This window comes from Eschrichtius robustus, chromosome 4 (genome assembly GCF_028021215.1).
Source record: "Eschrichtius robustus isolate mEscRob2 chromosome 4, mEscRob2.pri, whole genome shotgun sequence".
Taxonomy (NCBI): domain Eukaryota; kingdom Metazoa; phylum Chordata; class Mammalia; order Artiodactyla; family Eschrichtiidae; genus Eschrichtius; species Eschrichtius robustus.
This window is the reverse complement of record NC_090827.1, coordinates 52,887,106-52,913,862: the sequence shown is the minus strand read 5'-3', so window position 1 is coordinate 52,913,862 and position 26,757 is coordinate 52,887,106. Positions and strand designations below refer to the sequence as shown.

Here is a 26,757-nt window from a genome sequence, read left to right as displayed (position 1 = left end):
GCACTGAATTCCCTGGAAGCGCGCGTCAGCTGGATGCAGCTTGCGGGGGCCTGGCGTTTTTCTGGGGCTTCTGTGAGAATAGTGTTGGGTGAAAGGTAGGGGAAGCTGTGGTGGGAATCTTGCCCCAGGAAGAGAGCGACCCTCGGCGGAAGCATTTCTGTGCCAAGGGAACGGCGGCTGAGCTGGGAAGGCGACTCGTGGAGAGAGCTTTCCACTTTCAGGAAGAGCAAGATCTCGGCCGGCAGCTCCGTAGAGTAGGGAGGGGAAGGAGGAGGGAGAAGGAGGAGTGGGAGACCTGGAAGCGGAGGAAGCCGTAGCTCAGCAGCGCCGTGGGCATTTCCCTCTCCTTGACAGCCCTGCCGAGAGGTCGTTTTATACACACACAAGCAGGACCTTCTCAAGCGTTCCGGACACGTCAGTAGTTCATTCTGGGGGTGAGAAAATGCTAACGTGCTGCAGATGAAAACTCTGTTCCCTAAAGGACCTCCGCTGAGAGTGCTGGCGAGGAGGGGCGCGGGGAAGACTGGAGGCCGCCCGGGAGGCTGCGGCTCTTTCCGTGCAGATCCCTACCAGAAGCTCCCCGTTGGGTGGCGGAGGAGGTGGGGCGAGGGCAGGGTGCAGAAATTGGGCGCTGGGCGTCCGAGCCAGCCCACCAGCAGCGCAGTCCTGGACCAGGCGTCAGTTCCGCCAGCGGCTCGTGTGCGGTGGTGCGGTGCACTGCGCCGCAGGGATCCTCGTTCCGGGAGGGCCTCCGTGAGTCAACGCTTAGTTGCCCCAATCACCACCCAACTGAAATCAGACACAGGGCGGGACACGTTCCCCGCTGCGCTCGCGTGTCTCCACGCTCACCCCCAGCTCTGGTCGCCTGGCCGGCGCTACCAGGTCTGCGCAAGCGGCAGCAGCTTCGGCGGGGGCCTGGGCCTCCAGCCGAGAAAGAGTTAACCGGCCGCGGCGAGGTGGAGCCCGAAGAGGAAGGAAATCTCTGTCCTTCTGAAAGTTTTTCCCGTCCTCTCTTGTTTTCCCTGCAGAGGTGAGTGCCAGGCGGCGGCAGCGCTGACTCCCGGGAGCTGGGCTCCGCAACTCTGCTCCCGGAGCTGCCAACCGACTACCTGGGGACAGGGACAGCTGTCGCGCTCGGACCTCCTCCGTGGACCCCTTCTGGGCGCGCCGAGCCATGGATGGCGCGGAGCTGGTCGGGAAGATCGTTTACACCTGGCTGACTCTGGTGCTCGGCTTCATACTCCTGCCTTCGGCCTTTGGGGTGTCTTTGGGCATCTCCGAGCTCTACATGAAGATCCTGGTGAAAACTTTAGAGGTGAGTGCATGGGGGCATGCCGCGCCCCCTCCTCCGAGGGCGTTAGGGAGATCCTGGGGCGATGCGAAACGAGGGTAGAGCTGAAAGCCGAGTAGACGCGAGGGGACCAGTGAGGAAAGTCAGTGGTCCGGAGGGGTGTGCGTTTTAGTTTATCCGCGGCTGCATCCCTCCTCTCCCGCAGAGCTGGAGGGATTCGGGCTAAAACCACTGGACCACCCTGTTGTTGCTGTGGTTGAAGGCAGAACTACCTCCACCCCCTGCTGTTGTTATTATGATTTTTACTGATCAGAATATCAATGCAACCGCCTTTTTATCATCGAATTTCTTTATATCCTTTCTGCGGGGCAGCTGTCACCTCAGTGTCCTTAGTTTTTACAGCCCCAGGTTTCAGAGGTCCTTTCGTGGACTAAGGCATCCTGTCCAGAAAGGCATCATGTTCTAGTGTATGCTCAATATAAGAAACCAATTGCTGGATGGTAGAAAGAAATCTGATTATATTTTAACAGAGTCATGGAAATTTAATCTAACCAACGGCACTTGAAATGTCATTGAAAATCTATATTCGTTGACCTCAACTCTAAGTGGGCCTGATGGGGAACAACTACAGCTTACCCTTAATACAGGGCTTTATTAAATCACAGAGGGTTCCCTGTTGATCCTCTCATCAGATGCTCCCCAAAGCCTTGGAAGGTGGGGAGAGCAAGTGTTATTCCCCCTTTTACAGGTAAGGAAACTGAGACTCTGAGAAGCTCAGTGGTTTGCTTGAATTAAGTGGTGGAGGCAGGAGTCTTAACTGAGGAGAGGGCCTGTAGCTATTGGTTAATAATGCAGACTTTGGGTGCAGATTTGCTTTGATTTGGTACCAAAATCCCAGCTCTGCTTCTCAGTATATGACCATAGGGAAGTCACCTACTTCTTGTACTTCATTTGCCTCATCTATAAAATAGGAGTAACAATAACAACTATTTCCATAGGGTTGTTTGAGTTAAAATATGTCAAACATCCTAGAATGGTATCTGTACGTGTTTGCTGCTATTAAAAGAATAATATTATTCTTATTATTAAAGTAATAATAAAGTAATAATATTACTACTTAGATTCTAGCATCCTTGTTTCTGTAGCTACTAAAGTACCTTCTAATACGGGTTTGCATTTTTCTGCCCTTATTCTATGTCTGCCCCCAGGCGTGGCTTTATTTGCTCTTCTCCCTCAGGCAGGAGGGTGGCTCCCAGATATACATCTCTAATCTTTTATCTCTTACCTGGAGATTACCAGCAGATCTCCCACCAGCTAATCTCCTGCAAATCTATTCTACCTGCTCATCTCCTGCTTTACCCCACATTTTTGTTGTACTTCTCTTTGTGGCTATTTTTCTGTCTAGTCTTTGAAGTTATATTGGATTCTTCATCCTCAGCCCTCGTGGTTTAAAAGTTCTGTTGTTTCTACTTGGGAGATATTTCACAGTCTTGAACTTATTTTGTTGATGTCACACTCTGAACTTGGTCACACTCTACTGTGAATTTCTTAGCTGCCTCTTACTGTTAGATCTTCAGAATACCCTCCCCGTAGCAGTTGATCCTCTTCAGCTGGTGTTCACTCTTTCTCAGAACTGAAATGATTGAACTGTTCTCCCATATAGCAATGTCTTTTGGAATTGATACCCCAAGTGAGGATAGAGTAAAGTAAGTTGCACACCCTGTCTTCACCAGGTGCTGACTCCTACATGCTTGCTTGAGTAAGTCAGGATACAGCTAAAGAGATGTCAAGGAGAGAGGCCTGCTAGTTGCTGTTAGCCTGGCAAATAACTATTATACTCTGAAGGGATATCTCCAGTCCAGGGTCTGGCTTCAGTGTGGCAGGGCCTCAAGTTTTAATTTTTGTCTATCTAGACTTGAAGAGACTTAGAGATGCACTCCTAGTTAATCAAACTCTCAAGAATGCTAGTTTTCTAATTATAGTGGGAGATACACCACCTAGCTTGGAAACCAGGTAGATGGCAGCATAAGGAACCATCCTCTTTGCTCAGACCAAAGTTATTAGGTCAGAGAGATGCTTGGCATATATGGAATTAGAATGGGGATTCATTTTGTGAGCCAACTCTGACTTGGTGGTAGCTGCCTGGAGCTCCTGTGTTTGGGAGCAGCTGGACTCCTCAGGAAAGAGCTATGATTCCGTAGTGATATCTGCTTTAGGCACAGGAGAGGGAGATGGCAACCCAGGGTTTTTCATCCTCTAACCAGAACAGCGTTAGATGTTTCAGAGACATTTCTGTTAGGCAGAGGTTGGTACAGTGGATTGTTTTTTTTGGCCAACTATGGGGCTAATTCTCTTAAAAATTGTGCTGGTTGTTTAATATTAGAACATCTTTAGATCTGGAAATATACCCTGCCTTTTTGTAGAGTCCATTCAAGGCCCAGCCCTTCTGTTACTCATTATTCTTTAGTATGTTCTCAACTGATTTGCTTCTTTCTTTCTTTTGCATTCCAGTCCCAAGAATATTCTTTGGGCTCTTTGATTGGAATTAGCTATTTCACAGGTTTCCTTGGTTACAATTTACACACCATTTTAAAAGGTCATTTAGTTTGGTACATGATGTGTTTACTTCGATAAGTTTTCTTGACAATGGGTAGCTTTTTTGTGACCATAAACTCAAATTCTGGAAGTTGCAATGTGTGTGGGGTACCTTCAGAATAGCTGACTGTGGTAATTGCTAATTGTCAAGTAACTCAGCCAGCTATATGCTCTTCTTGGGCCCCTTCTTAGCTCATCAGTTCAGGTAATAATTATTTATTGAGTACCTACTGAATGCTGCCTTCTGCATTGCTGAATATCTCTAGATGTGTTCATAAGTCCCTGATATGGCAAGCTGCTTGAGGATAAGGCTCGAATTCTTAGCGTAGTGATTCTCTAAACCAGTGATTTTCAAGGGGTATATAACAATTTCTTAGGAGTATATATGCCAATATGGTAGCAGTATATTGGGGAAAATTGTTTTAGGAATACAAACCATGAAAAGTAAAACTTTTGGCTGAGAGGATTTGTAGAGGGTAGTCCATCTGCACGGTGGGGTGTATATATCTGAATCTCTGGGAGAGTGGGTGTGAATTTTTTATGTTTATCAAACAGGAGCATGGATTAAAGGTTGAAATATGCTGTTCTCAACCCTGCAAGGTTAATGATGCTTCCTATTCATTGACCTAAGGATTGCTATTCGTTGGCCTAAGGTTCGCTATTCATTGGCCTAAGGTTCATGGTTAGAGGGAAATAAAGAATGGGAAGAGAATATAGGATTGATGGAGAAGAAGAAGGCAGGGAAATGATATGTAAATTATCTAATCTAACCAGATAATACAAACAATAGACAGAGAAGATAAATGTTAATGGACTGATTTTTCCCTCAACTTTTGAGGAATAAGTTGGATGCATGAACAACTTACTCCAAATTTCTGGCATTGTAACCTTGGGCAGATCACTCAACATCTCCACCTTAGTTTCTACATGTGTATGTAGGAATATGCCTCACAGAGTTATTGCGCAGATTAAATGAGGAGAGGTGAATAAAAGCACTTGATACATAGTAGGTGCTCAAATCTTAGTGGAGTTTGAATTGGAACACTCTTTGGTTGGGTTTTTTTGGGGTTTTTTTGCTCCTATGTGGCTAAGATTTAACCTATCTTCAGATGGGTCAGCACACATACATACTCAGAACAGCCTACTCCTGCCTTTTATTTTAGTTATTATTCTTTCCCTTAGCATTTCCTCCATCCACCAATTAGTTTTCCGTCATTTTAAAAAGGCAGGTCAATAATTTTCAGCTGATAAACACCTCTTATTATAACACTCAGGTATTATCCCTGGTGTTGGAAATATAATAAATCTGCTAGAAGGCCATGACTGTTTATGACAGAAAGTAACAATAAAGAAAAGCTACCAAAGCAATATGCTTTTCAGATAACTTAATTCTACAGCACCTCTCTGGGTTAAGGTCTGTTATTATTCCCATTGATAGACTGGAGAATGGAGGTTCAGAGAGGTGATTTGTCTGGACAGTGGCACACAGCTGTCAGTGGTAGAATCAGGATTTTAATCTGAATCTAGAGCCTGAGTTCTACTCTGCTAAGATGACAGACTCTGCTGAGAGACTTTTATTTTGCTACAGATGATGGCCAGCTATTATTTGAGTAAGCCTAATATTTTGAATTTTTATATAATTTTTACATTTTTCCTTTTTTCTTTCCCTCTATTTAGTCAATTCTTAAATGTCTTTTTAGTGTGAAAACTGAAAGTTGAATTGTCTAGGTGACAGTGTCACGTTTTTGCAAGCTTTTGGCCTAAGCTTTAAAAATTATACTTAACCCTTTATTTTGGTGACTTGTGGACAGCTACTTATTTTCTTCCAAGAGGATTTTGAAATTAAGTGGGGGTGAAAACCTGATTGAAAGTTGTCACCCTTCTTGGTAGGGTTAGTGAGATGGGGAATGGTAGCTGGGATTGTTCGAAGTTGCTGTCTTCAGAGTCCTTTGCAGACAGAGCTGCATCTTTCCTGGTGCGTTGAGGTAGATGTGTCCTGAGATACCTCAAGAGATTTAGAACCTCTAAAGAGATATTCTTCCTCTGTATTTGGGCTTACCTGATCAGCTAGAGAAGCTGGCGTGGTGAAAGAGAAATAGCTATTTATTGGGAGATGCACTGATGGTCTGGAAAAAAACCTGATCATTTTGGCACCTATATAGATGTAGGGAGGGAGGAGAAAGCCAACGTTTTTCTACCTTGTGGCTGATTGTGTGATGGTCATTGGATAGATTATCTCCTTTAATCTTTACAACAACCCTTGGTATTGTTCAGAGATGATAAAACTTAGACCCCAGGAGGTTAAAGTCTTGTCTGAGATGATTACAGCAAGGAAGTGACAGAACTGCAGTTCACGTGTACTTCTGTCTGTCCAGCTGCAGAGCATAGGCACTTGGTCATTTTCACTGGAGAGTTAACCCAAAGAATAAAACCATTTTCCAGTACAAATTGCCTTTGGCATTAAGTGACTTCTCCTCCAACCTTAAAACTTGCTAATCGTGAACATTGTAACTACATTTTGGAGGATAGACCTCAGAGTTAGCATTTCAGGAGAAACTTCTGATGATGGCACAGGGAGCTCTTTGGAGCACATCATGTTATTGGAGGAATGCCCCCATATTAGTTTGCTGCCATAACAAAGTCCCATAGACTGGGTGGCTTTAAACCATGGAAATTTATTTTTTCACAGTGTTGGAGGATAGAAGTCCAAAACTAAGGTGTCAGCAGCTTTGGTTTCTTCTGAGGGCTCTCTCCTTAGCTTTAGATGGTGCTGTCTTGCTGTGACCTCACATGGTCTGTCTCCCTGTACATGCCCCTGGTTCTCTTCCTCTTGTTATAAGGACACCAGTCATACCGGATTAGGGCCTCACCTTAAGGGCCTCATTCTAACTTAGTCACCTCTTTAAAGGCCCAGTTTCCAAATATAGTCAAATTTTGAGGCACTGGGTGTTAGGGCTTCAACACATGAATTTTTGGGGCGCTTTGTGTGGGACACAATTCAGCCCATAATAGCCACAGAATACCAATGTTTTCCATCTTATAAGCATGGACTAATTGTCCTGGTCTAAGGTAATTACCATTTATATAAAATATAAAATCACATGCCCACAATGAAAAAAGTGAGCTCCAGGATAAGGATGATTGATTGTTTACAAAATTTTATTTTAATCATGTCTTAGGTCTCCTTACAACTGATAATAGGTAACAAGGCTTTAAAGTGAAAAACTGTGGAAATAAACCTTTACCTCTATTGAGAAGAGATGGGAGGTAAAGTCCGGAGTTTGAGAATTTCTGCCTAGATCAGCAAGGAAGAGAAAAGGACACAACCAGATTAAGACTCCGAGCCTATTATCATTTGTGACTTGCCACTTGAAGCTGGGAAGATTAGGCCTCTATTCATAGGCTGTTTTCTAAGCACCCATGGCATGTTCCTACTTTGCTCTTTGGGATGTTGTGCAGGGGTCCTGACGTAGTCAGATCATGCTTTGCTCCTTGACCTTCGTGTACATGTTTTAGGTTATTTATTTTCTACTACTTATTTTCTTACTTATTTGAGAAAAAATGTTTACCTCTCTGCTTGAGCCCTTCAAGCCCAGCAACAACTGAGGTCTTTGCCTTGACATATTTAATAAATTCTGTCTTTTTGCCCCTTCAAGAGTGCCTAAGTCATAATTATAATTATTATAGTGCCTTTTACCTCTTGTTTTGCTCTTCTCCCACCTCCCCAAATCAAGTCAATTTAGACATTGTTAGCTTCTAGAATTGTAGTCATCTAGATAATATACATATATTTTAAAAATTAAGTTATTTATTTATTTATTTTTGGCTGCGTTGGGTCTTTGTTGCTGTGCGTGGGCTTTCTCTAGTTGAGGCGAGTGGGGGTTACTCTTCGTTGCGGTGTGCAGGTTTCTCATTGCAGTGGCTTCTCTTGTTGCGGAGTACAGGCTCTAGGCATGCGGGCTTCAGTAGTTGCAGCACGTGGGCTCAGTAGTTGTGGCTCGCGGGCTCTAGAGCACAGGCTCAGTAGTTGTGGTGCTTGGGCTTAGTTGCTCTGCGGCATGTGGGATCTTCCTGGACCAGGACTCGAACCCGTGTCCCCTGCATTGGCAGGCGGATTCTCAACTGCGCCACCAGGGAAGCCCCCAGATGTCTTTTTAACTTTTTGTTTGTTTGTTTTTAAAACTTTTATTGGAATATGGTTGATTTACAATATTGTGTTAGTTTCTGCTGTACAGCAAAGTGAATCAGTAATATATATATATGTATCCACTCTCATTTAGATTCTTTTCCCACATAGGCCATTACAGAGTGTTGAGTAGAGTTCCCTGTACTATACGTAGGTCCTTATTAGTTATCTATTTTATATATAGTAGTGTGTATATGTCAATCCCAATCTCCTGGCAGATGTCTTTTTAGTTAGGGATTTCATGGATTCCTTTCCAGCTTTCCAAGTCTCACACTGCTCCTTTTGAAAGCTTTTGTCTGATACAGGCAATTAGGCATCTTTGAGTGTGTCTCATCCTTGAATGCCTAATTTCTCATGAAAATAATATTCTTTGTGCCCTGTGTGTATGTCTTAACATGTGTTAATCTCATTTAATCTTCAGAGCAACCCTATGGAATAGGAACTATTATCCTCATTTTACAGATGAGGAAACTGAGGCTGAGAGGGATTACGTAATTTTAAACCCAGATAGACTTGATGCCATAGTCTGTGCTCTTGCCCTTCATGCTTTCTGACCTTTCCAAGGAGTAATTTATTGGGGTACCAGGTGTGTGTGAGGGTTTTTTAATAGGGTAAACATGATCTTTTCCTCCTTTTATTTGGGCATTACCAGTAACTAATAAAAGAGTATACCTGGGATTTGGAATACTATTACATCAGAGATTCAGTGGGGTATCTCTTCAATTCACATAGCACCAGGGCTTAATGATTAATTTCATGTCTATATAAGCATGGTTTAAATATTTTGCATTGTATCTGTGGCACAGTTTACATTAATACTTGTTGTTTTTTGAACAGTGGGCCACGTTACGAATTGAAAAAGGAGTCTCAAAGGAATCAGTTCTTAAAAACTCAGCTTCTGTTGGTAAGTCTTCCTTTTCATTTTAATGGTTAAAGTATCCAAATTGGGTAGATGTATCTACCCAATTTGAACTTCATATATGCATAGAGTAGTACATTTTATGGGCCTTGGATTGTTCATAATTCTGTCCTTTATGCAAAATAGCAGCCTTCTGAGTTTTGGATGAGTTTTTACTGTAAAGATGTAATATGTGCTGGTTCATCTATGTGTTCTTATAGGGTATTTCTAAAGGTATGCATTTAAAGGTGGTTGCCCATGGTAGTTAATGGTCTTAAGAAAAAAAAGGCTAATCGGACTACCTGGGGTTAAGTTAAACCTACGTTTGAGGTTTCGTTAGCACCTTATTCTAACTTGTGGTTCTCAAAGTATGTTCCTCAAAATATTCTTTCCTGCTAAAAACTAATTAGTAATGCATGAAATAAAAAAATAACTCGCTTGTGAAATAAGCTTGGGAATCACCACATGCTACACATTCCTTTTGGAGACTAATAATGTATAGTAACAAAGGCTCAGAAAAGTCCTGTAGTAAAGAAACTCACTTAATTTTTGTTAGAAGTGAGTTAACAAATCAACCGCGCTAAGCCGTCCCTGCTTCTATATGTGTGCTTTGCCTTTGTCCCAATAAACCCTTTCACTTGGGTTAAGAATTTTAAGAACTTTTAAGACACTGGGTTCAAAGGGGAGTAGAATTCTATGGAAGTGATGGCTGTGAAATTAAGGAGAAATAAACCCTTGATTTAATTAAAAGATTAAGGCTTTATGTGTTTTTCAAAAATAATATAGAAACAATTCTGTGCCCATCTGATTTAGGGTTAAAGATGGTCAAAATGTCAAACACTTCACTAGAAGGAATTTATCTTCTGAAGGCTTGTCTAAGAGGAATTGTAGAAATTATATGCTATAGTGCATTTAGGAAATAAAGAATCTGAGTGAAAACATCTGTGCATTTTTGTGTAATTAGATTGTTATGTTCAAATGATTAAAGCAACTAGTAGAGCTTCATGGTGTCTACTTAAATACCAAAGGGTTAGCACCAATAACATGTTAACCAAGACTGGATATTTCTGGCTCTACTTGGTCCTCTTCTTATTGACCTGAGAGAGACCTTCTCTCAGGTGTAGCAGATCTACTAAATTTTTTTTCTGGGTTCTTTTTAAATGTGTGCCCTTGTGATTTAAGGAGAGAACAAACTTTATTGCTGATTTTTTGTTGTACTTGGTGAGACTTTGGGCTGTCATTGTTCTTGGATGAAATTCTATGGGACCCTACAGGTTGGGGTGCTGGTGGCGCATGTCTTGGGCCGTGAATTTAAAAGGGCACAAAGTGTTTCAATTTGGTAGGTTAAGAGGATTAAAAAACCACTAGCTGAGGGTGTTTGTAGCGTTGTTTTAGTTTTTTCAGGCTAATGGGAGTGAATATTTCCACTTGTTGGATTTTTTTTTTTTTTTATCATGCATCTGTCTTTTCTATTTTTGGTCTTTGCCTTTTTCTTGGTACCTCCAGGAAAGAGTGGAAGTGAGCAGGAGGAGAAAATATATATAATAATTGGTTTAGAGTATGGCTAATGCCTACAAAATTTATCATATTTCATTCAGAGTGGCTGCTCTTCCTTTTAGCCTGTGCAGTTGGGAATTGACTATTGCAGTTACTGAGCATTTGCTACCTGTGAGGTTGACAGGGGATCCCAAGATGATTAAGACATGGCTCCTGTGGGGAGACAGGCATCTGATAGGCCACTGTGATAAATGCTAAAATAGTGGCATAAGCAAAGGATGAGGTGAGATCTCATTTAGGCTCTGCTATGTGCTGCTTTCATCTGTATTAATACCACAACTGTACATGGTATGCACCTCTACTCCCATCCTGACTTACTTACATCCTGCTTGAGTCGCCCTGTGGCAGGGTGTGTGCCCTGTTGAGAGTCAGTCTCAGCTGACTCTAAACACCTGTACATTCTGGTGTTTAGAGTCAGCCGAGAGGTAGTATCACAGTCCTAGGCAGAGGCAGAGGGTGATGAAACCCTGAGCACCTGTGTGCCTGGCTGGTGCAGTCGCCTACCCTCAGAGCATCGTGTCTTGGTACCGCAGCCAACCGAGCACAAGTCAGTGTTAAGCTGGCCAAAGTTTAGGCAAGGGTCACTGGCAGGCCACGGGTCCCAGGGGTGTGGGTGCAATTTTGAGATGTCTGAATGATATAGTGCTGATGATAGGTTTAGGGAATTGAGAGGGAGAGATGAGCTAAACAGGGACAAGAGTTATGTTTATTTTCTGCACCAGAAAATTCCTTCTGCCGCTCTTTTACTTGGTGAAGCACACTTCTGGAAACAGTTTTCAAATCTCCCTCTCCAGTTAAACCCCTCTTGTGTTGTACTTCTTCTGTGCTTTTATTGAATAAGCCAACTGAAAGCTGAACCTCGGGAATTATTATCTTTGTGCTTAAATACTTCTTTGCTGTCCTTGGCTGTACTCTACCGTGTCTTCTGTTAAAACACTGTCCAGCTCATTGAGCTTCAGATATGATCATGAATAAAAGCTCTTTAAGAAGCTCTATCATTGTACCTTCCTCTTCTGGGTTTAAGGACTTTTCCTCATTGTTAATACAGCGGTGAATATAAATTTTCTCCTCCCTTCAAGTAACTGTGTTATAGGTAAGCATTCAACTTCAGTGGAGAATACAGAGTTACCCTATACCCTAGTTTTTGTTCCCTGAGAGCTGATGTGCTAGAAGGTAAAACAAGAAGAGAAAAGGGTATTGGGTCTTTTGCTTTGCATCAGCTGTACTTTTACCACTCTAGCCATAGAACAAATGCATCTTCTCAGACCCTGGCTTGTGGTCTGATGGAGATTTTAGCAGCTTTCATTTTACTCTGCTGTAACTAGTGCAAGGGACCGTTTGACTCTGAGATATTTCTGGCTAAGGAGCCACCAGTCTCGCTCTTTGGGTACCTGATTTCCAGAACTTATGCTGTCAGACTTGAATGAGTCAGTAATTTTAATTGTGATTGAAATGAATGTAATTAATTATGTCATTTTCATGACTCAGGATTAATTCCACTGTAATTGCATTATGATGCTAGGACATCATAGTGATTAGCGACTAAATGTCGACAGGCAGTAGTTAAGGCCTGCAGGTGCCTTTGCCTGGGGAGTGAGTCCTAAACAATACAAATAAGTAGAGGCTGTGGCTCAGTCCTTCCGGTGTTTTTCCCTGGGGTGTGTTGCTGGCCTGACTCGGCATTGTTGGCAGTAGGAAATGCACTTGCCTCCTCAGGTCTTTCACGTTGCCCTGTTCCAGCAAGGATTTGGGGTCACGTGGCCCACCGTTAATTAAGCCCTGGGCTGAGTTTCTCTTCTGCCCAGTATCTCTTGCCCTCAGCCCCCTCCACCTCTTCCTCCCCTCAAACACACACAAAGGACAAAATGCTATGGTGAAGCCTTTGATGTTGTACCTGTCCAGAGAGAATTCAGGCTGCCTAACGTTTCCCTCTACTTTTACACTTGGGATTCTTTTGTGAGAATTGACTAACCACGTTGATGCCAATACAATATTGGTTACATCAACATTAATCAGATCTCTGAACTTCCCAGAAAATGTGGGATAATACGTTGTAACAGAAATTTGAGGAGTGTCATGTTCTGTACTCATTTTGTCTTGGGCAGGCCGTTTTTGATAGTCTGTTTAAATCAGCTAAGTTGATTTCGTACTATTGTCTTGGTGTAAGTTCTCTGAATATAAATCAGTGTCTGCTGTCCTCAAGGATATGGACTATAATGCATTTAATGGGGTTATCTTGCTCATAAAATCCTAGAACACGTCTAACTACTTGCAGAGGGAAAAATAATCCAGTTATGGGATATGGAAGGATTATAGGTTGAGATTTTCTTTATCACAGCCAAATGTCTACCTGCTTTTACTAGTCTATCTCTGTTGGTAAATCTTGTACCTGATGGTGACAATGATGATGATGACGATTTTCAAACATAAGCAAAAGTAGAAAAATAGTATAATGAGACCCATGTAGCCAACTTGTTTTTGTTTTTTGTTTGTTTAAGTACAGTTGATTTACAGTATTGCATTAATTTCAGGTGTATAGCAAAGTGATTTGGTTATACATGTATATATGTATATATCTCTATCCTTTTTTGCTTTGATTCTTTTCCGCTGTAGGTTATTACACAATACTGAATATAGTTCCCTGTGCTATACAATAGGTCCTTGTTGTTTATCTATTTTGTATATAGTAGTGTGTATCTGTTAATCCCATACTCCTAATTTATCCGCCCACAACTCCCTGGCTTCCCATATGGTAAACCGTAAGTTTGTTTTCTGTATCTGTGAGTCTGTTTCTGTTTTGTAAATAAGTTCATTTGTGCTATATTTTAGATTCCACATATAAGTGATGTCATATAATGTTTGTCTTTTTCTATCTGACTTAACTTTACTTAGTGTAATAACCCATATAGCCAACTTTTGTCAAGATTTTGCCACACTTGATTCATCTATCACTCCTCAGTTTTTGCTAAAGTATTCAGTGCAGATATAAGATTTCATCTTTTTATACATTTTTTAAAAAAGGACTTTAAAAAATAACCACAATGCTTTTATCCCTTTTACAAGCTTAATATTTTCTTAATATCATCTAATGCATAGTCCATATATACATTTCTGTAACAGTTTCAAAATGGTTTGATAACTGATTGTTTGATTCGACATTCAGTCACGGTCCACAAATATGTTTGCTTATTTATTGATTGACACTGCCTTTATTGGACATAAGGAGTACAGTTTCTCTTCTTGGAACAAAAATTACTTGATAGAAGGTGATTCTGAAAAAATTCACTAGCATACCATGTATTTTAATCCTCATATGTTAATATAGTTCTGCAGAAGGCAAAGGTTTAATTCTTTTTTGTTTGTTTTAAAACCGTAAGATCAGTCATCTGCATTTCTAAGTGCAATATAATGAAAACTTAGTTCGGTGACACTTTGGAGAGCAATTTGGCGATTCGTAGCACTGTAACCCTACAATTCCACTTCTCCTAAGATACCAGACCTACCCAAACCCTCAGCATGTGTATGTTAGGAGACGTGTTACAGCTGCATACAAATAGTGGCAATGTGGAGACGACCCAGTCACTCCTTAGGAGGAAAATTATGTAAGCTGCTTTATTTGTACTGTACAGCGATCAAAATGAATTAACTGGATTTAATGAAGAAAACAAAATGGACAAACATTGAGAAGAAATGTATAGTATAATAACACTCATTTAAAATTTAGTACCTTAAACAGATACTATATATTTATGTAGATGTATGTAGATAAGTGTAAAATACATGTGGAAATGATATATCTGCTAGGAGGGAGGAGAATAGATGGGGAGGTGGGCTTTAACTGTACCTATAATTTTTTTCTTCAGAAATATCTGAAGCAGATATGACAATGGAATTTTTTCTTTGTTGAACTCATATTTTTTGGTTAAACTTGTATTTTAAACATAAACATTAAGAAAACCAAACAAATAAAATATCAATAAGCCTTCAGCTAGAGTCTGTAGTCTGATAAATGGAACTAGTTTCATATGAATAGAAAATAGGTACCTGTCTCAGGGGTGTGATTGATGCTTACATGCTCCAAAATACATCTCTAGTCAGCATGCCTAGTGCCTGAAATAGAAACTTAAACCTGTGGAACAAAGGCGTTGTTAATTGAAGTATATTACCTCTTAGAGCTGGGTTTCACAACCTCAGTACTACTGACATTTTGGGCAGAGTAATTCTTTGTCACAGGGAGTGGTCCTATGTGTTGTAAGATGCTTAGCAGTGTCTCGGGTCTCTACTCACTGGATGACAGTAGCACACCCCTAATGTGACAACCAACAGTGTCTCCAGATATTGCCAACTTTCCCCTGGGGGCAAAATCCTCCTGTTCCCTCCCCCCTCCCTCCTTTGGGACCATTCCTTTGGGAACCACCTCTCTTAGTGAATAATGCATTAATCTATTGGTACCCACTCTCACTGGCATAATTTATTCTAGCTTTCTAACTCATAGTCCCTTGAAGGAGCAGAACTTGATTTCTACAGTTTTTGGTGGCTGGTTTGGGGGAAGATGGAATGCAAGGTAAGGCATGGGAATCACAGGGTTAACAGGGTCACTGGATGGTGGCAGAGGAGGCATGTTCCTTAAGGACAGGTAGAGGTGAGACAAGGGAATCTTCCTTCAAACTTCACCTCGCAATCCGAGGAAAATAGACTGCTTCTTTTGGAGGAAACTTTACTTTAGAGTGGGTTAGAGACTTGCATATGAGTATGTGCTCGCACCTCTGGAAGAAGATGACTTAGCACGTAATTCTGGCCAACAATGAGTAAGCGGGATGGAGTGGTTCTGGCAGGAAAGAGGAAGACAGAATGTCAGAGCAGACTAATGCTTTTAACTGCATTGTGAGGGATGGATGGAAAAGAGCAATTTAAGTGGTAAGTCACAGAAAGAAAGGCTCCCATGCTAATAAACCAGTTTTTCCAGTATATTTTAGCCCATAAAACATACTCTCTACTATTTTTCAGATTGTTTTTCTTTTCATACAGCTGTAACAAAGTGGATGACTTGCCCTGTGCCCTGTCCCTATTTTCTATGAAATTAGTTTTTAAAAAAATGTACCTAATATAAGCAGGTTTTAAATCTTTCTCTCCTCAGCAGTAACTAGTTGGGGATCTTGTTGGTGATTTAGCTCTCTTAGTCCCAAATACCTCAGTAGTTTAGAAGAGGGTACCTTCATCTCAGAACTGTGGAGGTTTGAAAAAGCTGGGTGAAAACTAAGACACAAGGATTCTTTGAGAGTGAAAAGATAATAGGATCAGATGATAGGACAGTCAACTCGAGAACACATCCCCTGTTTATTTAGAGTTCTCTTTACTGTTGGGAGGAGCGGACATCTCATCAGGTGCCCATCAAATTCAAAATCCAGCTTGTCATTTTAGAAGTGTTCCCAGGGACTTCCCTGGTGGCGCAGTGGTTAAGAATCTGCCCGCCAGTGCAGGGGACATGGGTTCGATCCCTGGTCCGGGAAGATCCCACATGCCGCAGAGCAACTAAGCCCGTGTGCCACAGCTACTGGACCTGCGCTGTAGAGCCCATGAGCCACAGCTACTGAGCCCGCACGCCACAACTACTGAAGCCTGTGCGCCTAGAGCCTGTGCTTTGCAACAAGAGAAGCCACTGCAATGAGAGGCCCGCGTGCCACAATGAAGAGTAGCCCCTGCTCGCCGCAACTAGAGAAAGCCCGCGCACAGCAACCAAGACCCAACGCAGCCAAAAATAAAGAAATAGATAGATAGATAGATAGATAGATAAATAAATAAAAAAGCGTTCCCAAAACCAACCTCCCATTCACCATGCCGCTTCTGGCCACCCTACCCCACAGAGAAAACCCTAATCAAAACTCCAGAGCTTCTCCATTTTGTTTCTGCCTTATAGATAAGAACCTATCAATAATAATAATAATCACCACTATTTCTTAAACACCAACTCCACTGTGCAAAATTAATTTACATTATTTACATGAGGATAACATCTTGTTAATCCTCATTTTACTGATGAGAAAACTGCAGGTGAAGAAGGTCAAGTAACTTGCTTCAGATCACATCGTTAGTCAAAGGTAGCCTGAAAAGGAATCCCAATTTGTCTTTCCTACTCAGAATCCCTCGCCACCACTTCCTACCCTAAGCCATGCCTTCCTTACCAGCCCCTCTGGCCAATGTCTTCTAATTCTCCCTTTGAAGGTTGAGGTGACTCTTCCACAAATGGAATCTCCTCTGCTGAGTGTTGGCTTTGTCACATCCTAGGAAACTCATAACATTTCAATCCTAAATCATCAACCGAAATTTTAAAGAAAACAAATCCGTTAAGACTATCCAGCATTATGATCAAAGATACTGTACATAAATGCCAAACCATAAGGTTGACATTTTAATTGAATTGATGGTTCATTTGATGATGAAGTTTATGGACTCTTCTATGTTGTGGGATTTCTTGTTTAATCAGATTACTTATGTTGTGGGATTTCTTGTTTAATCAGATTACTTATGTCCAAATAAACGAAGTTAATGTGGATGTCAGTCAAGATATGGGTCAACAGTGTATTGAATGAGATGTTAAAATGTTAGTTGTTAAAATGAAACTCTGCCTGTTATTCTAAATGCCTGTTGGTTTCTCTGCAATGTTGATTGACAACTGATTGCAATGTCCATACTTCCACCCCATTTATGCTTTAAAATGGATATAAACACATATTTAATTCTGTGATTAGTATTTATATCTGGGGCTAAAATCCTCCCATTTTATAATCAGCATTGATTATTTTATAAGTTTCTGGAGAACTACTGGGGTAAATAATGATGAAAAAGGAGGTAGATTTTCTCATCCACCTTTCTCAAGAGACTAAAAGTACATCTCCAGTACTTCTAGCTTAGTACTTTTAGTCTTGATAACTGAGAGACACTAATAGAAAATTACTCACAATGCAAAAAAGGCAAATTATTCTATTATAGATATATAAACCATGTAGAAATCAGGAAAATAGAAGCTTTATTTCAGTAAAGCTTTTGATTTTATCTTAATCCCAAATAACAGGGTCAACAAATCCATTCTACCTGTTACCCTTCCCATGACCCTGGCAGACATCACTAATTGATGACGTCTTTGGCACTGAACCAAGATGTGGCCTCAAAAGTCCTCTTTAGCACAAACCTGCAGACAGCTTCTCACTACCAACTGACCTGGGGTTGGCCTTCCTGATGAAACCTTGTCACACTCCTGATCTGGAGATTAGATGGGGCTTCTCACACTGCTCATCAGAGGACCACTAACTGAAAGGAAGGGAACCTGTTGAGTAATTGGGTTTGGCTTAGATTTGGTTGTATTGTTTGAGGTTACGTTGATGACTTTGACATCATTGAAGTGCAGTATGGTGGACTGAATGCTTTTAAATTAGTCAGGTTTTAAACAGCCTAGGAAACAGGAATAGAGTTTAAAGTAACCTTGATGGTTTTGATGAATGAGCCACCAGAGAGAGGGAAAACATTCAAGATCCTTTACCCAAGGAGGATGCTCCAAAATGGGATAAAAAACCAGGCTTGGTTACATGCATGATAGGAACTGGCCCCTTCAGAAAGCCACAGGCAGAGTTTTAGATAAGCAGGCAGTGGAAAGCAAGGCACAGAACCTAGACTGATGCTGCAGTGCATAAAAGAGCCAGCATGTTTAACTACACAGTGATGCACTGCTTTGAATTACTAGCCCTGGTCTTGGCCATGAACAGTGATTCCTGTGTGTCTTCCGTGTGCCTACGTTATACTCGGAACTATGCCCACAAGCAACCCTTAGCCTAGTTAAGGAGATATCACCAAGATCCGGATATCTGTGTGGCAGTTGAGAATCGGGCAGCACTGGTGTTATTGAAGTCCACAAACATATAAATATAATTAATTTGAGGAAGAAACTTAATGAGCGTAGCATGAAAGGAGATCATTTTGGATGGGGGACATCAGAGAGGGTTTTTTTGTGGATGTTTGGTGTTGAACTGGCCATGTGGAGGTGGATTGAGGTTAACTAAGGTGATGGCTTTCTAAACTGGGAAAATGAGGGAATCATTTAAATAGCAGTGGGAGTGAGCTTAGTTTATAGAAGAGACGAAAGATAGAAATAAGATTAGGTTATGAAGGGCCTCAAATGCAAAGCAGTTTAGATGCGATATAAAGGCACAGGTAAGTCCAGGTTTACTGTTTGTATTAAGGGTGGTAAAGAGGAAATTCTGAAGCCTGTATAAAGGGTTGAATGAGATCTGTGAGGGTTGATTATTTTTTTTTAAATGCATTTTTAAAATATTTATTTATTTATTTATTTTTGGCTGTGTTGGGTCTTCGTTTCTGTGCGATAGCTTTCTCTAGTTGTGGCAAGCGGGGGCCACTTTTCATCGCCGTGCACGGGCCTCTCACTATCGCGGCCTCTCTTGTTGCGGAGCACAGGCTCCAGACACGCAGGCTCAGTAGTTGTGGCTCACGGGCCCAGTTGCTCCGCGGCATGTGGGATCTTCCCAGACCAGGGCTCGAACCCGTGTCCCCTGCATTGGCAGGCAGACTCTCAACCACTGCGCCACCAGGGAAGCCCGAGGGTTGATTTTTGAATTTAGAAAAAGGAAAAACAAAAAACAAAAAACTGAGGGATTATACATTTTTCAGTTGGTTAATTATTAGAAGGAGGAAGCCATCCCACTTTCCCTCCATATCCATAAAAGATGGAACAAAAAGATTGCCTTAAATTGAAGTAAAAAAATTGATAGATGTAAGAAAGAACTTCTCATTAGCAAAAAAGGATACGAAAACTGGACCAGGCTAGTAGGTAGATTACGTAGAGATTTTTTGCAAATTGGATAGATAATTGAGAATTTTGGGAGAGGTATAAATTATATAACAAAACTCTTTTCATTTTTTAGCTGTGCCTTGTTGTCTTGGTTGTAACAAATTCCCTATAAATGTTTTAAGTATTTCAGTTTTCAATCTGTCTTTATGTGGTGTTTATCTCTGTAACATCGCTGTCTGCTTGTGGGTCACTGGCTCTATGGGCAGAGAAAGCAAGAAAGCTCTTCATCAGTTCTGTTATTTTGCCAGCAAGTGGTAACAACTCCTCAAGCCCTCTTCACCTTTTCTCCTTTCTTCAAAAGATTTTGTAATAGCAGTTCCCAATTTTCTGGGTTTTTTTGCTGAAGCACTCGGGGCAGCGTAAGTTTTCGAACCAACAAGAAAGTGAGGGGCGAGGGCACCAAAGCATGCCTCGTACACGGAAGGTGGGGGAGATAGGGAGCAGATAGTGTGGGTTCTACGTTTGTTGAGAATAGACTCTTGGGCTCAGAGAAAGGAAAGATCCCATTGGACTTGTGATTAGACAGTTTTTTTCTTGGGTTGGGATAGGAAGAAGCCAGTGATGTCTGGATGCCCTGGGGGTGAGCCAAACTCTTAGGCAGGGGCCTCCTCCTTGGTGTGCCAACATCAGAACAGTGTGATGAAAAGCTCTACTCTGGACCCCTTCACTCGCTTTTCTAGGTCAGGTGCCTGGTATCTCTGCTTCTCTTCCTCAAAAGCTCTGTTTCCCGCAAAACTTGGGCTGGCTAGAGAAGAGCTTCTATACCCTGGAGCCCTAGCCCATTTTCTGAAGGTTCCTCAGGGAGCAGAACTAGTAGACCCCTTACGTCTCCTGTAACTTCTGGGATACCTGGTGAACAAGAGTAAAGAATGGGACGCTTTTGTGTTAGGGCTTTAGAGCCTTCTTCCTTTCCAGGTGTTTCTCTCTGGAAACAGGATTTGCCTCTGTGCTTCTCTGGTGTTGAGCGCTGGGCAGCCTGCACCTGCTAATTTCACCTGGGAAATAGAAGCGGACCCTGATGTCTGGGTGCAGGGGATGCCATGGACAAACTTTGTCGGTGGATCATTTGGCCTTATTATCTTTGGATACCTGGAAAAATGCATTGTATGCAGAGGACAGCAACTTGGAGGAACGTGGCTTCAGGCCTTTACAAAATTTAAGGTACTCTGGAGACAGTGCATACACATAGCAAATGACACCCTTCTTCAAGTTGAAAGAGAAAACAGCGTTAAGGGCAGTGATTTCGGGTATCCCTTTGAAACCAGTGGCATTCTCTTGATTTAAGCAGGGGGAAGGGACTTCCCTGGTGGTCCAGTGGTTAAGACTCCGTGCTCCCAATGCAGGGGGCCCGGGTTCGATCCCTGGGGAACTAGATCCCACATGCCGCAACTAAGAGCCCGCACGTCGCAACTAAAAGATCCCACATGCCGCAACTAAAGATCCCGCACACAGCAATGAAGATCCTGCGTGCCACAACTAAGACCCGGTGCAGCCAAATAAACAAACAAACAAACATACATACATACATAAATACATAAATAAATAAATAGCTAACTAACAGAGGGGAAGTTGATAATGAATTCCAGAGACCATCCCTTAAAAAAAAGAAGAGAGAGAGAAAATGAGATTAAGATTGGATAGAGAGTACAGACGTTGGCTATGTGTGATTAATTCAAGCATTCACCTGCTTGGTAGACTATGTAAAGTACTCCAAACCTTTGCAAAGGATAGGTGTATGTTCTTTTTTTCAAAGTGTGGTAAGCTTTTTGTTTACTAAATTAAGTTGGTATCTGTTAGTGTATCATGCAGATGAATCCTTTCCTCTTCCTGCTTCTGCAACAGCATTAGCACAAATTTACTTGACTAAATGAACGTCCTCATTTTCAGTGACTCATATGTTCTAAACAGTGAGTTTCCTTGCCAGTCAGTGGTCAACCCACATGACCCTCGGCAACAGACATCGTGTGTGATGCCAGCAGGCATTGCGAAATCCCAGCGTGTGACGGGTGCTCAGCCTCTGATGCTCAAGTGAGCCTGTGCCCAAGATTGCTAATCAATAGAGAGGCGTGTGTATCAGGGTGTGTGTACAAGAGAAAAACAGGCATTTTGTAATCAACAAAAAAGAACTAACATCTTTTTTTTTTAAAGGGAGGGCATTGCCTTGCCATTTCGCCCTCACCCTCGTAGGACAAGTCATCCATTGTGTCTTTTAGTGTAAGCCTGATTTAGTTTTAGAAACTTATAACTGATGTTTTGTAAGTTTGATGTAACATGTACTTTTTTTCCTGTCTTTGCTGATAATCAGTTAAAACAACTCCTGCATCATATAATGAATGGGGCTGGTGGTTTATGGGCTCAAGGAAAATGAAAAAGGGGAAAATGGAGGTCTGCTGATGTGAAGAATGTTGAGTAATTTTAGAAAAAGGGGTATCAGGTGGAAGAAATTGTAAGCAAAGGCAGGAGAGTAGGAGAGCCTAAGAGATATTAGGGGCCCAAGAACTGATTTAGTCTGGTTGGAGCTAGGATGAGTGAAGGTGAGTTGGAGGTGCAGAGTGTCGAGATTGGATATTTCAATCCTAAAGAGCCCTGAATTCCAGGCCAAGAAATTACTTAATTAAATTCAGGACAAATCTGGTAGCTTTTTGGAAGCGGGGTTAGGAAGAGGGTGGAGAAAGTGGAGAAAGGAGGGTGGTAGATGGAAAGCCATTCTGGAAGGTACTGGGGCCTTGAACCAGAGCCATGGGGCTGGTGCAGAGGTGCAGGGTCTGTGCAGCCATATAAAAATGTGAGCCTTGGGGAAGAAGTCAGGACTACAGATGTACATTTGGGAATTATTTGCAGAGGGTGGAAGTTGAAATGGTAGATTGAATGAACTCACTGAGTGAAAGACATTTATAGAGGCTAGAGAAAAAAGGGGGGCAGGAAGAGATAAATGAACCAGATGAGTATCAACCAGGGAAAAGAATAGGAGCAGAGAGAGTGGAAACTCAGAGGAGAGAGAGTTCTAACTTTATATTTTCTCTCTCCTTATTCCTCTGCCCACTGATACTCTTCTGTGCTATATTTTTCGATAGATGTTTTCTATCAACTCTTTTTCAGAAATAAAAACAGTGAATACCTTATCTGTAAACTGCTTTTCTGTGAGTGTCTACACACGTGAGGTGGTGGTGGGGTTATTAGGGACTTTTAAAGCTAACGTAGAAATTACGTATTTTAGGGTAAGATTTGAAATGCAGGGGTGACACTGGTTTATGTGGAAATTGATCGTAGTACGGTCTCACTTTGTTGCATCTTTGCAGTTCTGCAGAGGCTGAGCCATCAGACTGATGGGATTCTGGGAGAGCCAGCAGATGACACACAAAGGATATGTGTGTGCAAGTTCTTGTGTAAACATTTTAAATTTGGGTTTACACATCTTTTAAAAACTTTCTGGCCTGGGTAGTATTTACATTCACATGGTACAAAAATCATAGCAATTTAAAAACATGTGCTTTGATAAGTGTAGCTTCCAGCCGTTACTTTCTACCTCTATGCCATGTTAGTGTCTTATGGATGTTCCAGTGGTTCTTTATGCGACCTCAAACATGCTATTGTAATGGAAATGTTTGTTATTTTCTTGGGTTGCTAGTACCAAAGATGATGTACAGTAAACACTACTCTGAGCCAGTTTTTCACTTATAGCCTGTAGTTCTTTCCATATTATTACTTAGAAAGTTTCTTTTTTTTTAACAGCTACAAGAAATTTCATTACATCAATGCAAATGGTTTTTTACCTGTAGTTCTCCACCTTTTGCTATCAAAGAATATGTGGCGATTCACACCATTTGTAACATGAATTACGTGTAACATAAATCTGTGACATGAATGGGATTGCTCTGTCAGAGAGCATTTGTAATTTTGATTGATGGCCAAATCACCCTTCATTAATGGTTGTACTATTTGTACTTCCACTAGGGGTGTATGGAAGTGCCTCTTTCCCCACGGCTTCACCAATGGTGTAAATGTATGTCAAACTTTTGGGTTTGTGCCAGTCTGATAGGTGAGAAGTGGAAACTCATGTTAGTCTTAATTTGCATTTCTTTTATAGAGAGTGTGATTTGGTACACGTTTTATGTTTAAGGGCCATTTCTATTTCTATTTCTGGAAACTGTCTTTTGGCAATTTTTCTTTTCTTTTCTTTTGCCCATTTTTCTCTCTCGATTTCTGTTTCGCTTTGATTTCTGGGACCTTCTCATATATTAAAGTGATTAGCTTTTGTCTGTGCTGAGCTAAAAATACTGCTTTCAGTTTGCAATTGTATTTTCCCCTTTGCTTATCATGCTTCTTACTATGCAGATATTTTCTTCTTTTTTAAATAAATTTATTTATTTATTTATTTTTGGCTGCGTTGGGTCTTCGTTGCCGCACGCGGGCTTTCTCTAGTTGCGGCGAGTGGGGGCTACTCTTCGTTGCGGTGCGCGGGCTTCTCGTTGCAGTGGTTTCTCTTGTTGTGGAGCACAGGCTCTGGACGCGCGAGCTTCAGTAGTTGTGGCACGCGGGCTCAGTAGTTGTGGCTCGCGGGCTCTAGAGCGCAGGCTCAGTAGTTGTGGCGCACAGACTTATTTGCTCCACAGCATGTGGGATCTCCCAAGACCAGGGCTCGAACCCGTGTCCCCTGCATTGGCAGGCGGATTCTTAACCACTGGGCCTCCAGGGAAGTCCGATATCTTTCAATTTTATGTAGCCAAACTTATCAATATTTTCTTTTTATAGCTTCTGGATTTTTATTTTTTTTAGTAGAAAGATTTTCTTTCTGCCAAGTCTTAAGGGAATTCTCCAGTGTTTTCTTTGACTACTTTTATGGCTTTAAAAAAAAAAATTTAAATCTTTGATTCATTTATTCTGGTGTATTTGTCCAGATGGCTACCCAGATGTTGCAACACTGTCTATTAGAAAGCCCATCTCTACCCAAATGATTTGTGATGCAACCTTAATAATTTCCTGAATTCTAGTGTAGTTTTGTATCTATTCCTGAACCTTCTATTCTGCAGTGTTTACTTGTCTTGTCATGCACTGGTGCATTGCTTTAATTATTGACATTTTAATATCTGGCAGGGATCATTGTTCTCATTGCTTTTCCTTACAGAACTGTCTTGTGAATTCTTGCTTATGATCCGTATGATCTTGACATTCAGCTTGTCTATGTTCCAGAGGAAATACAACTATCTATTTTTACTGGCATTGTGGTAAATTTATAAATTTACTGAGGGTGGTTTGACCTTATCTGTGTTGAGTCTTCTTCTCCAAGAACATTACATCTTTCCATTTGTTTAGGTGTTTCTTTGTACCCTCCAGAGGTGTTTGAAAGTTTTCCTTAGACAGTGTACATTTCCTCTTAAGTTTATAATTCCAGTAGATATTATAAATGGAGCCTCTTCTTCCATCATATCTTCTAACTGATTGTTGTTTGTATATTGGAAAGCTTTGACTTTAGTAAGGCAGAAGGATATAAAAAAGTAAGAATTCTACTTATGTAGGTTTCAGATTTCCTTTTTTTCAGGCATGCAGCTATTTTATCTTCGTAGTGATAGTTTTACCACTTCTTATTCAATTTTAGTTTGTATTTTATTTCTTTTCCAGTTTATACTTCATTTCTTTCCCTTGTCTAATTGTGCTGGCTGCTACTCCAATACAGCCTTGACTAGCAGTGGTGTTAGTTGCCGTTCCTGCTGGGGACGGGCTGTAGTGCCTGTAGCATCTTCCCTGTAAGCATCAGGTTGGCTTTGATCTAGTTTTCCATCTTATGGTAAATACTTTTTTTTTTTTTTTAATTTTATTTATTTATTTTGGCTGCGTTGGGTCTTCGTTGCTGTGCGCGGGCTTTCTCTAGTTGCGGCGAGTGGGGGCTACTCTTCGTTGTGGTGCGCGGGCTTCTCATTGTGGTGGCTTCTCTTGTTGCGGAGCACAGGCTCTAGGTGCGCGGCCTTCAGTAGTTGCAGCATGTTGGCTCAGTAGTCGCGGCAAGCGGGCTCTAGAGTGCAGGGTCAGCAGTCGTGGCGCACGGGCTTAGTTGCTCCGCGGCATGTGGGATCTTCCCGGACCAGGGCTCGGACCCGTGTCCCCTGCATTGGCAGGCGGATTCTTAACCACTGCGCCACCAGGGAAGTCCAGTAAATACTTCTTGATGCTTGTTTTGTAAATCAAGAATGAATGTTGAATTTGTCATGCTTTTCAGCATATCTGGTGATGAGTATTTCCCCCACCCCCTTAGGCATATTATGGTAAATTACATTAATAGCTTAATATTAGAGTCGTCTTTGTGTTTATGGACTAAACATTGCTTGGTCATAATATGGTGCTGGAAGCTGTCTGCCAAAATTGGAGTTAGGATTTTTGCAATTGATCCTTATATTTGAGATTAGTGTATTACCTACCTACTTACTTCCCTCCTTCCCCCTTTATGCCCTTTCTTCTCAGATTTAAAGGTTTGGTAAAATTCCTTGTAAAATGGTTCGGGTCTGGGACAGGTAAAGTTTCCTTACTCCCCACAACATTATTGCATTTGTGCAAATGGTTCTCTTTAGAGCAGGGATCCCCAATCCCCGGGTATGAGGCCTGTTAGGAATTGGGCCGCACAGCAGGAGATGAGTGGTGGTCGAGCAAAGCTTCATCTGTTGTTCCCCAGCGCTCACATTACCTCCTGAACTGTCCCCCCCCCCCCCACCGTTTAGAGCAATCATCTCTTGGTGTCAATATTAGTAATATTTTCTTAGTTAGAAAGCTATCCATTTTGCCTAGCTTTTTATTATATTCATTTGCGTAGGACTTTATGCAAAGTTGTTTCTTATGATTTTTATACTTTTCTGTTTATGTTATTTCTTCTTTGTAAATTCTTATTTTGCATCATATGTGGACTTTCTCCCCTGTCCTTATTTTGTTTTTCCTACTTGGATTAACTAGTGGGATGTGTAGGTGTTTAAAGTAAACTTTACCCTTTTCATGTTAAAAAAAAAAAGTTGAATGTGACTCTTAAATGTGCCAACTGGGGAAACGTTACTGGGGGGGAGGGGAGCACGAGTAGTTTCATAACTCTAAAGTTTTTTTTAAAAACTAGGCAATCGTGATTGAGTAGCTCTTAGGGAACCAAAGGAGATGCTACGTCAGCATTTATTTTGAGCACATTTCATGTATATCATGGGTCATGATAGTTCTGCTGATTTTGCCCCCTTTTCTTTTTATGGACCTATTATATGGTACATACGAATGTCATTCTAAAGCAGGGACACTTGTGAAACTTTTATGTAGTGAGTTTTTTTTTTCTTCAGTTTGCATTGTATTCATATTTTTGTTTTTCATCCTTACCGATCTCTCTACTTCCAAGAACAGATAAA

The 26,757-nt window shown here is 41.5% G+C and overlaps 1 protein-coding gene across 1 annotated transcript in view; it reads left to right on the top strand.

The window, feature by feature from the left end:
* The first annotated feature begins 312 nt into the window (after positions 1-312).
* GPAT3 (glycerol-3-phosphate acyltransferase 3) overlaps positions 313-26,757 on the top strand; it is a 57,613-nt gene continuing 31,168 nt past the window's right edge. The window contains exons 1-3 of the mRNA XM_068542711.1: positions 313-434; positions 1,029-1,315; positions 8,910-8,976. Of these exons, the coding sequence (XP_068398812.1) occupies positions 1,175-1,315; positions 8,910-8,976 (208 nt within the window). The 5' untranslated portion in view covers positions 313-434; positions 1,029-1,174. The remainder of the gene's footprint in view (positions 435-1,028; positions 1,316-8,909; positions 8,977-26,757) is intronic.